This window comes from Chlamydotis macqueenii, chromosome 4, assembly GCF_036417535.1.
Source record: "Chlamydotis macqueenii isolate bChlMac1 chromosome 4, bChlMac1.mat, whole genome shotgun sequence".
NCBI classification, from domain to species: Eukaryota; Metazoa; Chordata; class Aves; order Otidiformes; family Otididae; genus Chlamydotis; species Chlamydotis macqueenii.
The window spans coordinates 36590850-36608842 of record NC_141559.1 but is presented as its reverse complement, the minus strand read 5'-3'; the positions used below and the strand labels follow the sequence as shown (position 1 = coordinate 36608842).

At 41.4% G+C, this 17993-nt stretch overlaps 1 protein-coding gene across 1 annotated transcript in view; it reads right to left on the bottom strand.

Moving 5' to 3' along the window:
- Positions 1–17993, bottom strand: part of MND1 (meiotic nuclear divisions 1) — a 44099-nt gene that overhangs the window by 25807 nt on the left and 299 nt on the right. The window contains exons 2-5 of the mRNA XM_086747663.1: positions 15028–15311; positions 12864–12929; positions 12004–12061; positions 10046–10194 (exon numbers count right to left, since the gene is read on the bottom strand). Coding sequence (XP_086603789.1) covers positions 10046–10194; positions 12004–12061; positions 12864–12929; positions 15028–15311 — 557 coding nt within the window. The remainder of the gene's footprint in view (positions 1–10045; positions 10195–12003; positions 12062–12863; positions 12930–15027; positions 15312–17993) is intronic.

The following is a 17993-nucleotide window of genomic DNA, read 5'->3' as shown; positions in this document are numbered from 1 at the left end:
TTTGGTAAATACTAGTTATGCAACAGAAAATAACCACTCCAGGCCAATCTCCTTCATAGACAAAAGGTGAAAGAAACAGTTGTGCAGGCTGAATGAAAGAACTTAATTTATCTGGCTGCTTTCAGAGTTGGCATAATTGGCACAACCTGAGGGACAGATGGCTGGCTGCTCGGATACAAATACCAAGTATGCCCAATCAGCCTAAAAAAAAAAAAAAAATCCAAACAAACAAACAAAAAGCTGAAAAGCCTCATTCTTCAACCCTGTTTCACAAATGCAAGCAGTCTAATAGGGAAAGCTGAAAGAGCAAAAAGGCATTTGCATGACTGAACTATAGGAGATTTTAATACCTGAACTTTAAAGATGCTTGCTACCACATATTAGTGTATTTACTAAAACTGTGAAGTCCAATGTGAGAGTTAACAGATAATTTCCCTTGGAAAGAAAGGGAGAGAAAGAAGAAAAGTTGTACTTTTTCCCTAAAGGGCTTTCGAAGATTGCTATCCTAACCAGCTGGGCCATACACTGACAATGTCTTCAGGGACTAAGCACAGACAGTCCCAAGTTAAAACACAATATTAACCTGATACTCCCTGAGCTCAAGTCCTGCCTAAACACTACAAAAAATAAATCAAAACTTTATTCCACAGACTTTTAAAAAGCCCAAATTCTACACTGAGATATTATCAGTAAAATAAAAAGCCTCAGTAAAATACATCTATCAAATTTCAGAGTTTTGACAGCACTCTTACATATTCACTCTTTGTGCCAGTTTCACTGTTTTTAAGTAATGCTCAGACGGATAGCAAAGTCATCTGAAATTCCTGGTACAAGGAACAGTCTTTGATGGAACTACCATGTGTTCAATAATAATGAGCTGTTTGACTGTGACACGAAAGACCTTTCCTCTAAAGTCTCCCTGCTTCAAACTAACTTCACACATTTTGGTTTTATACTCTGTTTTTTAAATTTTTTATTTCATTCCTTTCAGAAGGGGAAAATGTCATGAAGTGAGACTTATATCATTGCATGCCAGTATTTTATTTCTGTATGGATGCTAATTTTCTAAAATAAAATATGCTATACTAATTGAATGACAAGATTTTAAGGTAAAAGTCAAAGTTCAAACTAAATAAGATTAGAACTCACTGTCTCCATCAAATCCAGCTTTGAAAGTAGTATTGCCTCCAACCTATCCCCAGGCTTGAAGCTCCTGGCCTTACAGCAGAGGCAAGCTTACAGATTTGCCAGAAAGCGCAGAACATCTCAGCCTTTAAACTTTCTCAGGATGCTGAGTTTCTGCTGATATGCTGAACACTCCCTCGTGCCTCGCATACTGTGGGACATGGGGAGATGTGCGGGGCAGAGGGCTGCATCCGTGCCAGGTTTGACTGGGCTTCTGGAGTGAGAGCCCCAGGTTTATTCCCAATTCCTTTGCAGTTCACATTAACAATTTCATTACAGTGTCAGGAATGGAGCCAGCAGCCAGTACACAAGCCTCTTTGCAAAAGGATGGGTAAACCATGTGGTGATATTACCTAAAAAATTCATAGTTTCACAGAAACAGTGTTAGAAAAAAATAGTATTTTTCCCCCATTATTTCATAATGAATATATAATGTACACTATTAGGGCACAGTAACAGTACATCCTTTTTAATATAGTAAGATTCTTCCTTCAAATCTACTTTATAAGCTTTACAATTACTACAGAGCCAGGTTGTTTTTTTTTTTTTAATTGCTCTTAAATCATGCCAGTTTTAGCTTATGCTTATCAAGAAGGCAGGAAAGGAAAACTCACGCTTCACAGTTGCCATCAATCTAGTTACATATTAACAGCTAGTAAAAAGAAAAGCATGAAATTCAACTAATGAACACCAAATTACGAGGTTGCTTAATTCTAACAGAAGCCTCCAGAGCACTGTATTTTTAGAAGTCTGCCATGACAGCAGTAACTAAGCATATCCTCCAGGGCTTTGCAGCATGCCATTAAACACAATTCCAGAAGGCTCTAATAAGTTACAGCATTAGAAGAGTATTCTCTGCTGGACATTTTAGGACTTAATAAATTTAGAATAATTTCAAGACATTGACATTTTTCAAGTGCAAGATGCAAAGAGGTAACAAAAACCCTGGACTGCTTCAAATAAAACTTTATGAGCATCTTCCAGGAGAGCAATCCAGGGAATAAGCTTTACAGGATCAAAAACAAATTAGCATAGATATAATAAACATATTCTCAATATTTAAATGTTGCAAATTCTCGGCTTCTTGCTTTTAGGATACTTCTTGCTGCTACAGCACTTCATGGTACGAAGTTAGCTAGTCATACCATACCAGCTGAAAACAGGGAGGAGTCACTAATTGCCTCTGTCATGAGAGGCATTACTACCCAGGAGAGAAAGAAAAGGGAGCCAGAAGGGAATGGAATCACTCAGCAGACTGGGGCTGCAGATTACCAAAACAGCCGGGCCAATCCAAGGAAGAATAAATAAATAAATAAAGCAGAAAGCTAAATGAGATGCCTTCAAATATGAGAGAAAACGGGAGGCCCAGCACAGATATGGGAAGACTGCTGTAGCTGCTTAGTGAACACATTGGGCTCCTGCCTATGTATTATAATGGGCTTTGAAAGAGACAACTCTTCAGCTATTAGACTTTTACGTTTCCTGGAAAGGGACAATTTATTATGTTTTTTGCAACATAGTAAAATTAAACTGTAAGCATACATATTATTTATTTAGACATTTTCCTCTAATTCCTAACACAAGTCACACGCATTAGTTGCAAAAGTACTGATGGTACTTCTTGGGTTTTAGAGGACAATTTTTAACTACGCTATCTATTCCCTAACATTCATAAAAGTCATACTAAAAAGATAGCCCTAAGCTTTTCTAAAATGTATTTCCGCAACGCTTAAGATCATGATAAACATTAAGACTTGCATGCATGCAAGTCCTTTATGTTCATAAATGAAAAAAGTACTTTTAAAAACATACTGAATATTTAATGACTACAGCTATTATTGCTCATAACGTGAAAATCTTGCGATCAAAAAATAGATTGTTTAATCAAAAGCATTAGGCGAGAGATTCCAAAGGTGTTGCACAGGTACCTGTAGGGTTAGCCCATCACTGCCACAAGAAGAACTAGTGGGCCCCTGCATTCAACACCACAGACAGAGGCTGGAAATTGAAAGAGATCTGAGGTGTGTAAGGAGCTCTGTTACAGCTGACACACCATCTACTGAGGACACTTCTACAAAGCAATGCAAAAAGCTTGCTCTACAGCACTAGGTCCCAAAGGCACTCCCTGGCTGATACAGGCACCAGCCACGGTACACATTTTGTCCGGCATCTTCAGCACCATCAGGCCTGTTACCCCTCACTGAACATCTGTTATCTCCATGGATTTGTACCTCAGTTCAAGATTGACTACTTTAAGCCAGCCACCTCTGAGCACTTTTACCTACTTGCAGTCCAGAATCAATTTCCAAACTGTCTGGAAGTGCACTGACAATTGAGTGAGTGAATTGGATCAAGGAGGAGGCTGCTGAGACGGAAACAATGTGCACAGCACAAGTTTCTTGTGCTTCAGTCAGTGGTCTCAAGCGGCCTCTATTCAGCAACTTTCCATGCAGTTATTCAGTCGTGGTATTTGAGCAGGAAAAATATATCTGTAACAGCATGGAAATAAACCAGCCTGCACCTTCAAAGAACTTTCTGATGGTTAAAACTCAAAGTTTTCTGTGTGCAGTATGAACAAATAATGTTCTCTCCTTTTAGTTATGTTGTCAAACATCTCCAGGAGGCTTCAAGCCAAATTACTCACCAATATGATTACTTTTTTCCATTAACTATTTTCAAACAATGTGCATTCCTAACAAAAAGCATTTCCTAATATAGCATTCCGAGTCTTTTTTTTTCTTTTTTAATCAAATAAATCCCTTCTCTTTTCATATTTCAATGCTTATAAGTACAATTTGGTACATGTGAAGTCACCTTATTTCAACAAGTTCATTCCTGGAGTTAAGGGTTGGGTTTTTTGTTTGTTTTGGTTTGTTGTGTTTTTGTTTTGGTTTTTTTTCCAAACCTGCTGCCAAAGGAGAGTTAGGATGTACTGACTTCTAAATTCTTCCCTTGGCTCAATACATGAGTCATGGGAAGTGAAAATCGCTCCTCTTACCAATCCTAGGGCAGGGATTTAAGGAATGAAACATCAACTAAACCCTTCCATCTTAACTAACACTGGCCCAATGCAAAGCTTAGTGGGAGAAAAAAAAAAATTGCCAGAAACTCTCCCCAAGTCTGTGTTGCTCACACGTATCTTGAAGTGAGCAGAGGGAACAGCACAAAAAGTACATCCTGTATTCTGCTCTAGAAAGATTCTGGTTAATCTTTGTTGCAGTACAAGGTGACACCATCCTGCTTTCAGTCTCAGAAGAAACAGCAGCTCTAATACTGTTTTCAGTTAAAACTTTCCCTTGCAAAGCCTAAGAATAAAAAAGAATAACCCACAAGAAAGTAATCTCACGAGAAATAAGGGAAGTGTGACAATTAACAGTAAAATGGTAAAATGAATGGTTTTGAATGGAACAGTGAAATGAACTGTCACAAAACCAGACTGGAGAAGGAAGTAAACCAGTTGTTTCCCCACACTATTGAATTACAGTGCTCACAGTACTGACAATAGTTACACTAACAACTGCAAGATCTTTGAAGAACTTGGTATTTCAAGTCTCTATCTGTTAAAAATACAATATTACGCTGTGGCAATCCTCTATGACCTTATGGTTCAAGCATATATCCCTGTCACACTGAAAGCCAGACACTCTTAGATGTCAGCAAGGATCACTGAAATGGCTTCTGCCTCCCTGAAGCCCTGTACTGTCAGTATTAAACCTGTCCCGAGCAACCCCAGCCGAGATCCACCCCAGTCACGCTGGCCGTGGCAGACAATGCGCTGGAGAGATGGGACACTCCTTATGGCTTCTGAGGGTTGTGGTTTGCAGACTCACCAGCCCTTGGATGAAAAAGGCCTCACTGTTATTAGTTACTTTAATTAATACTTCATTCTAGCCACTACAAAGCAAAATGCAAACAAGCCTTAATTGACCTTATCTAAAACAGACAGCACAGTTGTGAGTGTTTTACTGAAGATGTAGATGAAAAAATGAAATAAAATCTAAGCTTAATCTGTTTATACTACACTATACATCAGAAAGGTTTCTCTCTTCCTCACTCACCAATATGTCATTTCCTACCTGGTAAGTGTTGTCAAGGCTTTGGTTGCCAATGTGCCTTCTCTTCTTCAGCAGGTAACATATCCTTCACATTCATCTCCCTTCTGTAGCCACACATACATCAGAACTATACAAAAGCCAAGCATACAAGGGGGCTAATTGTATGAAACATATTAGCAGCTCTTGCCTGAGGTTGAACGTGACTGTGATTAGCATGCTGGAGTTGCTCATCTCCAGTCTCCTCATTTTATGCATGCTATCAAACCAAGAAAAGGCAGCAGAATCATCAATAAATGATGAACTTTCTGCTTACATTGGATAGGTCAAATTATTTGTTAGTTTAATAAAAACCCAAAGTTCCTGTATTGTTATGCCAAGAATAAACATCTCATTTTGTCAAAATATAACGGATCATAAGTAATTCAAAACTTCAGAAACTAACTGCCAGGAAAATATTGATAAACAACAAAACCCATCCTTTCACCTTTTTTATGGAAGGAAAAAAAACCCTACTACCCTCTCAGCAAAGCTTCCACAGTTCTCTTGACAAAGGTGGAGTTCCATTAAAAATGTCTCCGCTTACAAACCTTGTTAAAACAATACTTCTCAATCCACACACTTGCTCTACTTTCACCATCTCATAGATGTACTGACGCAACTATACACCCATAAAACCAAAATGCAACTTCCAACACCTTTTACTCTTTCAGTGCTCCAATTCACAGCTGCATAAGCGTAACAAAGAGGTGAAGGATAACTACCTGGCAGAAGGCATACGCCTTCAAGAGCTGCCATGCCACTGCAAAACAAATCAATCCAAAATCCATAGGGACCTACTCAGTCGTTCTTACTCTGTGAGCTATCGGAGAAAAAAAAATGCAGCAGATGCTACACAAAGTAGAAATATTCATTGTTCTTGCTTTTCAGAAAAACAGGAAGAAATCCAAACAGTAACCTTGGTAGAGAGCAGCACCAGGATCTTAATCCTAAGCAGATCAGCACAAGACCTGCCATGTATGTCAGTTCAGGGGTTAGCACCCCTCTCCAAACACCTGCCCCCACAAAAGCAAGTCGAAAGATGGGGGCGGTGGGGAAAGCTACATCAAAAGAAACTTTATTTCAAACATAGTTTTTAATTGCTGTATCTCTGCACAAGGGGATCACAAGTAATGTAATAAATCTTTCATGAAAAAAAATCTAGGGTATACGCGACCACTGTGAGGTGTAACTTTAAACATTCAGACAAAACTGGCTTGCTTTTCGTTACAAATACTGAGTCAGACTTCTTTGTTACTGCGTCTCTACGTTGGGGTGTGGCTCAATAATCACAAAAAAATCTGGAACAAAAAATTTTGTTTCAAGAACAGTTCCGAAACCGGCCTCCCCACAATCACAAGCTCTGTAAGACGCAGAGAGCTACAAGCAATTTTGCTAAAACATTATGAAGTACCAACGTATGCACGCAAAAGATTCTGTGGCAGGTCCAACTTGTCAAACGTAAGCCTCAGCTCCATGCATTAATAGGAGAATTTGCATCATGGAGAAGCTTGTGCTGTTCCTCCACATTATTTTCAAATGTCTCAGTTCAGCATTTGGGATCACCCCTTTCCCTTCACTACTTACCCATGCCCTTGGCAAACAAAGACATTGCCTCCTGGTAAAAAGCCTTAATTGCAAAACGAACTGAACTACCAGATTTTTAAACTTTTGCTTTAAGTAAGGCGGCTCGATTCCATCTTTTAACTGCTGAAGACAGAGACCAACTTACGTAGGTAACAAGTGATCTGGACAAGACACAGAAAGAAAACATGTCTCTCTCAGTATGCCGCAAGCTGCATACAGGAATGATCAAAGGCAGGCAACGTGCACCAGAAGCGGTACAATAGCTTACTCTTTTCCTCTGCTTTGCGTGTTCTGACAAGAAGTTTTGTCATATTCAGTGACTCGATTTAGAAAGCCTTAAGAAAATCTGTATGTGTTCATATAAAGAATACAAACACTAAAACAGCTAATTTCAACTCACAGACAGGATCTGTTATCATCTTGTAAAGATGTTCAGAGAGCTATTCATTGTAAATGCCACCTTTCCACTGTGTCAACAGTGAAGTTATTTTCAGCTAGTGAAAGTGTTTTTCCCTGAAATGCTGAAACATTTCCATTCTCATCAGAAAAGCAAGGTCATGAATATAAGTACGTTTAAGGACTCATAACGTAGTCTAACGAGAGCTCTTATGTCAGTAAGCCCATATGCTAGGAGCAGGACTTGGTTTGCAAATGAGGGTCTGGTAACAAAAGTATTCCTTTCAACAGGAACAGTTTTATATTGCAAAACTGTTTATATCAGCATAGTTTATTTCCTACACAGAAATAACCATAAAATAACATTACAATACAATAACTGCATGCCTGTTATAATTCTGTAATAATAGATGGCTTTATGTTTAATAATGTAACAGCACATTTAAAGCAGTACAGCATACATTTGTAGATAACCCCTGGATACTTATGGTGGAGCACATCAGGCAGATTCTGCAAGACATTCCAAGAAGGATATTCATCAGCGTATGTCAGAGACTTGCTTGATCAATTACCTTTAAAATTCATTATGGGACTGGGCCCAAGAGCAAAGACAACAAATGTCAACTCCTTCATTCAACTACTTGGCTATAATACGGAGCATGAGCAAAAATACAAAGTATCTAGGAGCAAATAATTTACATTCAACAATACAGTGACACCAGGGTGTCTGGTGAAAAAAAAAAAAACAAAAACAGTTTTGGCATGTATTTGATTAATTGCTCAGTTGGTATTTATGTTCTGGCAGAGGAAGCAGCCTGGTCTAGAACTTGTGTGAATATACTAACGAGCTGAGCAACCTTACTAGGAAACTCAGTTCCAAGTCAGTGCAGAGTTAAACTGATCTCCTGTTTCAGACCAACGAAACTTCACTGGAGGAGGAATCAGTGGATTGTTACTACCAGTCAATAAAAATGAATTTAAGCCCAGCCATGCCAGACTAAATCCATGCCTGAAAATAGCACAAGTGCATCCAGCTAAATCGAGGGAGTTTTTAATGACTGGACTCATTTGAATTCTGAAAACAAAGGCAGCAAAGGAGCAGACAAAATTGTTAGTGGGATAACTTAATATTAACCAAGTCTCAGTACACACAAGATGCAGTTTATATCCATGATACTAACAGGTCATCTGAGATGCTGAGAAAGTAACCCAAAACATTGGGCAAGTCAGTGGCAGAACCCAAAATTAAGGAGTCAATAATTTCAATGACCCATATAGAACCCCAAGAGCTATCTCAAGTGGCACTTTTCAACTCATCCAAAGCACCTGCCCAAAAGGTTATCAATACACAGTTAGTGATGGGAAGGACTGCAGTACTTCCTCCTTACTGCCATGTATGTAACCCTGAATGTATCACTGGCTCGTAAGAATGACATGAATTAGTGAATAACGAGAAAGAGAGTGAAAGTTCTAGCAAGTCTTACTCTTGCTCTTGAAAACTGCAACAAACGCATTGGGCATGCAACAGAGTACTAGTACTCTCCTCACTCTGCCAGATCCATGCAAGCAGACACACAAAATGCCTTCAGATGGCCATCTAGAGCACCTGGGCCAGTAATGAAAATGTTCAGGGCAAAGGGAAATTATCTTTTCTTGGTTAAAACAGAACAGTGGACTGGACTCTTTCACTTTAGTAATGACTGAGATTTACAAGCAATGACAGCATAGCAAGGGTTAACTGACAAGGTTACCTCTCAGCTGGTCACGCTCTACTCTATGCATAAACAAGCAGTATCAACTGCATTGATCAGGCAATTTAATCTGCTTTGGTGAACGGTCTTCAGATTCACAAACTGCTTTTACAATTCATGTTGAGGAAAAAAGCATGGTTTTATACAATTAATTTGGAGCTTTAAAGTAGTTGAAGTTGATGATGCTGTACATAAGATGGCAATGATGACACCAGAGTTATGCCTGAAGAAAATAATGGCTGTAAAAATGTTCAGATTATACGAATAATTTTGCCTTAATTCAAATGATTCTTTGATGAATGAACATAACGCTAAATAAGCATGGGAAAAGTTGGCAGTGTTGTGGTGCAATCAGACCACAGAGCTAGTTTACTGATTTTGTTATCACACATTCCAGTTGCAAATAAACTCATTAATAGATCCTTCCCACTCCAATTAAAAGAAGCAAGAAAGAGTTCCTAAAAGTAGGAAAGAGCCAGATCAATAGAACAGCAATGCTGCAACAAAAGATGACTTGCTCTTCATGCAGATCATGAAGCGCAATATAGGATTACACAAGTGCTCACAAATTAAAGCTACCAATAAAAGCAGATAGGAAAGCACCATCACCATAAGTAGAAACCACTGCCACATTTACTTGGGTTACGCGTTTCAGTCCTCCCATTGCTTTTAGATCATTCCCACATGATGGCCTACATTATATAAAAGGCACATAAAAGCATATGCTGCCTAAATATTTAGAGGAAGTCCTTAAATGACATTTTGCATCACAAATAACATGCTTTCAGCAGTAAGTAGACAAAAAGTCTTCTCAAGCTCCAACAAAAACAACGTACAAAACTTTTCTGATGTGAGAGCAAGATAACAAGAATATCACACCATGCATGCCAGATGATTCCTATAGTAAAATCTGTGTGTGTGCACACGTAGATACGCACACGTGAGAGAGCACGATACAAACAAGAATGACAAGGGGGTGTAAGAATAAAGCAAACTCATTCAGGTAAGCAAGTACCTTCCTTAAAATAGATTTACCTGAGACTCCAATTCTTCCAATTTACGCTTCCTGGTATGAAGAGCTTTACTTGGAAAAGCCCAGAAATAATTGGAAGTTCCAATTCTATCAGTGTCCACCATGCCATCATCAACTAAGCTTTGCAGAATCTCTTTCACTGACATCGAGGCTAACAAAAGCAAAAATATCAAGTTAGAACTGAACAGCATCTAAACTATGGAGAATTATGAATACCATAAGCCATCATCTGCAGTCATCTATATGAATATTTTATTATAATGTCGGCTAGCTGGAAGATTTCAGTGCCTGATACTTCACTTGAAAGGATGGATCTCTTTGAAATCAGCTGAAAGGCTGCTATTCTGTAGAGTCTGCTACCAGATGTTTGTAAAACACCGCTCATGAGTATCATAAAATATACTTGCTTATTACAGTAAAATACAAACAACAATACAAATAACAAACCCATGAGAGGGTACTTGAGAAGTTGTCTTGCAATCTTAATTCTAACATGGATTAACTTACAATTTCTTGATTAGGAGTGTAATTACATTTCACTTTGTAATGCTTATCAAAGCATTTAACAGTAGCAGAGGCACTAAAGCCATCTGTCTACAGACTCAGCAGGGGCAGATTTTACTTTTGATTACATTCAGTTCCAATACAGAAAGTCATCTGCAGTCAGAAGGATCCAAAATATTTCTGAACATAATTGCTCATTTTCTAGCAAACGTGTGGTATAATCCACCATTTTAAAAATGATACCTGTTCAACAAAGCAAAGTAGTAGTCATTATCCTCAAGTGTTGCAGTTATAAAGACTTTTGAGCTAATTTATGATTTTCAGTGCCTGACTTTCAATTTCAAATCTAAAGGGGATCCCAGATCAGAAGCATCCAGTCTTTTGGAAGCTATAGGCTGGATGCCAGAATGGGGCATTTCCACAGGCCAGATGTTTTTCTCTTCAGAGTAACTGGGGCTGGAGTTGTGTGGCTAAATGCCTTTGTGTGGAGAGGCAGGATGAATTTGGACTATTGAAAGACATTAATGGTTTTAGAAACCCTACACTCCAGATTTTGAAATATGAGATTCCATTGCTCATATTTACTGTTTTGCATCCTCTTCCTACAAATTACAATTAAACATATGCATGGACAAACCAATCAAGACAGCAGCACATCTCTTCAGAAGCCTGTGAGTGGCTCTGCTAGCTGCTGACAGAACTGAAAAACACTGCTTTGTGATATTCACGTATGCCTGCAGTTCTTCAAACAAGTTCATTTACTCCTGCAGCGCCACAAAGACACGCCAGTCAAGGACAGTGGCAACTACACAAACATTAAGCTTTACCCCCTTTTGTCAATGAACATAGAAGGAAGCAGAATAAGGAACATATAAACCAACTAAACAGCATAAGATAAATCCTCTTGGACCTAATACTAAACCAATGGATCTCATCAGGAAGGCTTTCACTGAAAAGACAAACTCCTTCCATTTACAGCTGTCCCGCCGTTTTCTGCAGCTCGGGGGAACAGAACATTGACCATGTACATCTGGACTAGCATTTCAAGATATCTGTGACATCACAGACAGACATTTAAATCCTCTGTCCACTATCTGAGTACACATAACGATTTCATAGACTGAAAGTCACTGCAAGTCAGGCATGCCAGAACCTAGGAAAAACCCCATCCTGTGATTTAGTGGTTAACCTGGAGTTACCTGTGGCATTTCAGTAATCTCTTTTTTTGGCCCTAACATCTAACATGAGTGACAAACATTAGCAAACTGAGGTAGGAGTATGCTGTTGATGTCACTTTTCATGCTGTAGCCCTTCCACTGACCAGTGTCCCTTTCTAGCTATTTTTTTCTATTATTACAATCACAAACCTAAAATTGTAGCCAGGAAAATTTACACTGCATGACCTATCCCAAAAATGATTAATGGCTCAAGAGAAATAACTTTTGTAAACACTTACTAATCCCTTTTTCTTTTGGAGCAATCTTCTCTATATCCTTCAACTGGAACACATCTTTCTGTGCAAAACATAAAAGACACTTTAGCTCCAAATGACAGCATCATCTGAGCCTGAGTGTTTTTTCACTAAATCACTGCCAACCAAAGCAAGTACGAAATACATTGCATGTTTATGTTTTGCTAGGGAAATAGGCTGCATATCCCTCAATAGAATTAGCACAGTCTGAGAATTAAATTAAAAAAAAAAAAAAAAGAGATTTATCATAACAAGCCCTGTTCTTTTATTTGGTACTTTAAATTTTGTTTCAAGTTAGACTGCAAACCCCTTAGGGCAGACATAGCCCAGGTTAGATTGTCAGCACCATATGCACCACTTTGCTCAAGTACTCAAAAGTCACAATAATTTTTTTAATAGGTGAAATGTTGTGAATTACCAATGTCACCAATTTAATTGTAGCTATGCCTTTGGATCTCCAGGTTTCTTCTCCCCAATGGCCTCTTCCAGGTCGGCTCTCATCTAACACTCAAATTTCTCCCTCCTTTCATAAAGTACAGCGAGATACTTCCTAATCTCTTGCTATCCCTCTTGTGGTAACAAACACATAATGAGAAGATTTTAATAGGGAGGGAGCACACTGAGCATTTAACACCACTTGTGCGTCTTCATGCCTTAGCTCCACCTGGGGACGAGCCATCTGATCAGAAGCTACATAATCAAGCTCTTGTCCCTGTACTTTATACATGGATGACACAGGGCATGCATAGTGGGATACACAGAGTTCATCCACATCTACAGGTAAGCTCCTTTTAGGACCTATTTTCCCACTGATGTAAAGTGCAGGACAATTACAAGTTACTTACTGTTTCAAAAAAGATCTCCATCATGCGAGCTCTCTTCTCCTCAAAGCTCAGACCTTTCTTCTTGGACTACAACAGGAAAAAAAAAAACAACACACCCACCACATTCAGCCATTTGAGTAGTTAACATCTGCTCAGAATTCAGATCTATTTACCTCAAAGTTATATTTGCCATCCTTTAAAATACCTTACCACTAACCTCAGACTTTCAGATGAACTACTTCTTCTCAAAGAATCATTACACCAAGCTGATCCACTTGCAATCTGTTAAACTCAGGGACCTACGTTCTAAGTTCAGAGCTGACCTTTCACACAATCCAAACCAGCTCAAGCCTCAATGTTTCCCGGCATACCCGAACAGTTCCTTGTTAATTAAAAACGTGCATTTATACCAATTCTCAGCAACTCACTCAAATGTTTAACAGTCCTTAAAAAGACAAGAAGGAACATTTTGGGGGTTTTGTTTCATTTAGAATTGTTTTTTATATTGCAACATAGAGAAATTAGTGTGAGGTGTTTTTAAGGAGATGAAGTCCATTTTCAGGCACTATGTCTTTCTTCAAATTTCCTACCCAATTTTATAATTTCAAGGTCGCATTTTAAGAACTGTGTTTCTTTTATTTCTTTTCTCTGCAGTTGTGTGACCAAGCAGTAAATAGCATGGATTGAAACAGAAGCAAAAGGCAGAAATGACTACTCACAAACTGCTACCAGGAATACAAAACTGATCACTTTCAGAGACACTATTTTGACATGCCCCTTGTAAAATTAGGATATAAAATATTTCACAGAGAATTGAAGTTTTAGTAATAGCATTTAGCACAGTCCTCAGCAACCCAAAAGCAGTGGTCATAACGTGAATCAGGAACAGCTCCCCTTGCCTGACTCCCAGCATCACAGGCTGCAAGACCCTGCACTGCAGCGTGCGGCTACAAGGAAAAAAAAAAGACATAAATATCGCTGCCCTTGCGTCAATGGAAGTGGGGATTCTAAGTACTTGGTGCTCTGAGAAAGACAACATGGGTTTGTCTCCAAGCCCCAGCAGAAGCAAGTTGATACCATTTCTTACTGCTTCACTGCTGCTTCCTTCTTAAATAAATCACACGGTAGGGCAGCACAACATTTAAAATGTGCATCAAGAGTAACATGGCCAGATTGATTTAGATTTTTAAAAATAAATTGAAAAATTAGCTTACACAGCTACAGTAACACACAGACATGAACAGAAGCAATTCAGTATTATATTTAACAAAAGCACTATTAGTATTTTTTAAAGTCTTCTCCCTTCCGCTGTAGCCAGTGATGCCCTATGTCACCAGTGATGTCACAGCTGTCTCCTATGACATCAGCATGTCATAGGATTAGAAGCTGGAGCCGCCATGTCCATGCAAGTAGAAGCACGAACTGAAAACAGACTGATCTCCAACTTCTTTCTCCCTGCCTCCCAGCAACAGGAACAAAACCCGTGTGCGCGTGATGTGGAATCTGAGCGGCGTTTCCGAACGTTTCCGAACGCTGTTGGCTGTGTCCTTCAGGCACCGAGCGTCACACCAGCACTCCGACAAACAGAGGAAAGTCACAAGTCAATGTGCTTGCCAGACAAATTTTATTATTTTTCAGGCTGATTCCTCTGTCCTGCCACACCACGACTGCCAAACACACCGGGCACCCCGACCCACGCTCCTGCCTGCGTTCCCCTGCCCCGCCCGGGGGTGTCCGCGGGACAGGCGGGCACCGCACCCACCTCCACCTACGGTCACAGGGCCCGCTCTTCCGGGTGCCACTTAACGTTTACACGGCTCTTCGGGAAACCAAAGAGACGGCCCACGGCGCGGGAACGCCACACTCGGCGTCGCGGGTGTTTGTCGGGAGTCGCGGTGCCTCCCCAGAGCGGGGCAGGGGCAGGGGCAGGGGCAGCTCCCGCCGCTCTCCCTCAGCGGCCGCAGGGGCGCAGGGAAGGCGAGGCGCGAGCGACCGTTACCGGCAGCACGGGCGGCTGGCTCCGCCCCCTCCCCGCAGCCCTGGCTGCGCCCGCCATGGCCGCTCCGCGCCGCAGCTCCCCCAAGCAGCCCCGCAGCCTCATTAACCGCCCGGCCCGGGCGCTCGCGTCGCCAAAGAGAGCGGGAGGAGGGCGGCTGGGCGAGCAGCCGGCCCCGCCGCTGCTTACCATGTCGCCTCCGGCGCGGGCGAGCAGCGGGGTTTGATTTTCGCGCCACCGGGAGGGAAGAGGCCGGCGGGAGGCCGCCTGCGCAGCTCGCAGCGCCGCCTGCTGCCCGCCCCCGCCGCGCCGCAGCCCTGACCCCGCCTGAGGCGGCGGCGGCGGCGGCGGCGGGAGGAGCCGGGCTGCTTCTGGCTCGGCTCGGCCCGGCCCGGCTCGGCCTGCTGGCTGCTGTGGGCCGGGCGGCTTGGTACCGCCCGGGTGCCGCCGAGAGTACCTAGCGCCCTGCGGAACTGCGGAGTAGAGTAAATTTAACGTACCAGAAAGCTGGTTGTCACTTCCCTCTCATTCTATACATTATTTATTGTATCGTGTTTGGTTATTTAAAAACAAACAAACAAACAAACATGCATCATAGGGACTCATAGACAGGCAAAGTCAGGAAGCAAAACTCCACTTTTGTCACCAAATACCTACGAGTTTCACGTGGTGCAAGTTACTGCAAAGGCGTCAAGACACAGGGGCTGCACTTCGGCTTTGCATTTGGCGTTGCCCAGGCATCAGAGCAAATTCTCTCAAGTTCTCATTTTGTCTTCACTTGTTTCCCAATACCTCCCCATTTTATCTTTTGTGTAGAAAGGGAGAGTTTCTTGACATGTCATTGCCATATCTTCAATATATATTTGATATATCATTGAAATCAATAAAAATTAACAAATTTTTTTTTTAAGTATTTAAAATCCCACAACCATTTACTCTAATCATCAGGGGAAAAAAATACTTGTTTCTGACTCTCTGTCAACACCGGTGAGTTTGGCAGTCTGTGCTTTATGCCCCCTGGTCACTACACCTCCACGATAAGGCACTGAGGCCTTGTGCCAGCACTGCCTGGCGGGTGCACACCGAATTCTTTTTTTCTCCACAGCCCAGCAGCGAAGGTAAAATAAGAGTACGTTAATGGTGGTCTAAAATGACACATATTGCACGAATAGCCCCTGATAGGAGCAACAGGACATGGAGAAATAAAACCATCTCTGCCCGTGGAACCAAAGGACTTTTGGGCACATCTGGTGTTGCTTGAAACAGTTGTTCATTGCGATCACTGTTCTGGCAACTTTAGTTATTAACAGTTCATTTTAATTATTATTTGTGCCGTAAATTACCCTCCCTCAGCTACAGCAGTTCTGGGAAATTGCTTTGCAGTTTAACAGTTCGCATCTGCCATACTAATCCTAGAGTTTAAATTGAAGCAAATGAAAATGCACCAGCCGAACTGTTTGGGTGGTCCCCATGAATGTTTTCCGTCGCCTTTGCGAGATACCCCTTTCCTGAAACCTGAGGTTCTCTTCCACACAGACCTGGGCCGTGATCTTGTTCCTCATTATGTGCACCAGTCTATCACTAAAAATGAAATGCAAATTAGAAAGGACATTATTAATAGGAAGCTCAATATTCATACAAAACACTTAAAAGTTTCTTGTTCTTTCATCCTTCCTTGTGCATCACATTTTCAACTCGCCAACCTGCGATGAAATCTGTGGGCACACCTCCTCATCTGTTATGAGGGCTCATATTCTGTTGCCCAGCTTTTTCCGTCCTTTGGCCAGCCCTCAAAGCAAGTGTGTCCTCACGCACCCCATGACAGTTGTTTCCCTCCCATCACCATGACCTCCTCTCCCCCAGGATGTGGGCCCCTTCCTGCTCCTTTATGGCCTGAAATAAAACCCAGCTCCGCTCCTTTTTTTTTTACCACTGCCAAGCAAACGGTTGCTACGACATTTCCCAAGCACCTGTTCTGGCGTGGGTTTTCTCCAAGCGACACGTGCGAGCAGCAGAGTGGGTGTCGGAGCTGAACGTGGTGCTGGGAGGAGAGGAAGAGGAGAGGAAAGAAAGCGTTTCAGAGGGATGCTCACTCTGAAGCGGGCTTGGGGCTCATACCTCAGGGCTTGTGTTCAGGATGCTCGTGAGGCAGCAATGCTCCCGTCTCCCTGTCACAGCCGAAAGCAGGCTGGCAGCAAACACCTAGGTCTCACCCCTGGACAGAGCGGACATGTGGCTGGAGCACACACCTGGAGCCACAGCTGGATTGGCATTCCTGGTTTCAGGAGGTGAATGTGATCACACCAACCAAGACAACCCAGCACATCCGCCTCCAAAGCATCAGGTCATGCTCTTGAGCAATGGCAGGGCAGGAGGCTCAGTAGGTTTTCTCTGCCTGTGTCCCCTGGGGACAGCCAGGCTCAGCTGCCCCGAGTGCACTGAAGCCCTTCCATGGCCAAATCCCCAGGCCTGATTTACTCCGTCATGAGAGGCTCCTTAATACCTCCTCAATTTTGCAGTGTCAGACCAAAACTAATCAGTTTGAAAGACCACCAGATGGAAGAAGTCCCAGACAGAGCGAGAGAAAATACACAGGAGTATCTCATGCTTTGTCATGTGAGGGTAGTTTCCCATTACTGGATGAAGTGGAATGAATGATTCCTAAAATACATAAAGGGCTGACATTTTTAATGGGCTTTAGAATGTCTAAATGTGGTATTTTGCAAAACTGCTATTCATACACGATTAATATAAAAACAAGACAATGGATGGAAATACCATGGGAGAGGAACTCTTAACTGTGTCCTTCTATTAGAAGATTGTTCTCGTTTCCCTGTGTTTTTCTTAAGCTTTAACAGTTTGGCTGAAATTTTCTATACTAGGTATCTGACCGGGATTTTTAAGTACCAGCCAAAACAGTTTTTTTGCCGTTCCTGAGGCAGAAAGAACACATTGCTTTGTCAGTGTTAAAATATGCTTAGATTGGATTCAATTTGAATCCTCCTTCATTTTGCTCTTACAAATCTGTAACTGAATTACATTCATAAACTCTGTTTTGAAAGGACATTTAAGTGGCAATGGCAGGCAGGAAGGTTAGGAAATAGGAGGATGAAAATTATTTGTCCTACTTCAATTTTATTCCCTTTGTATCTATG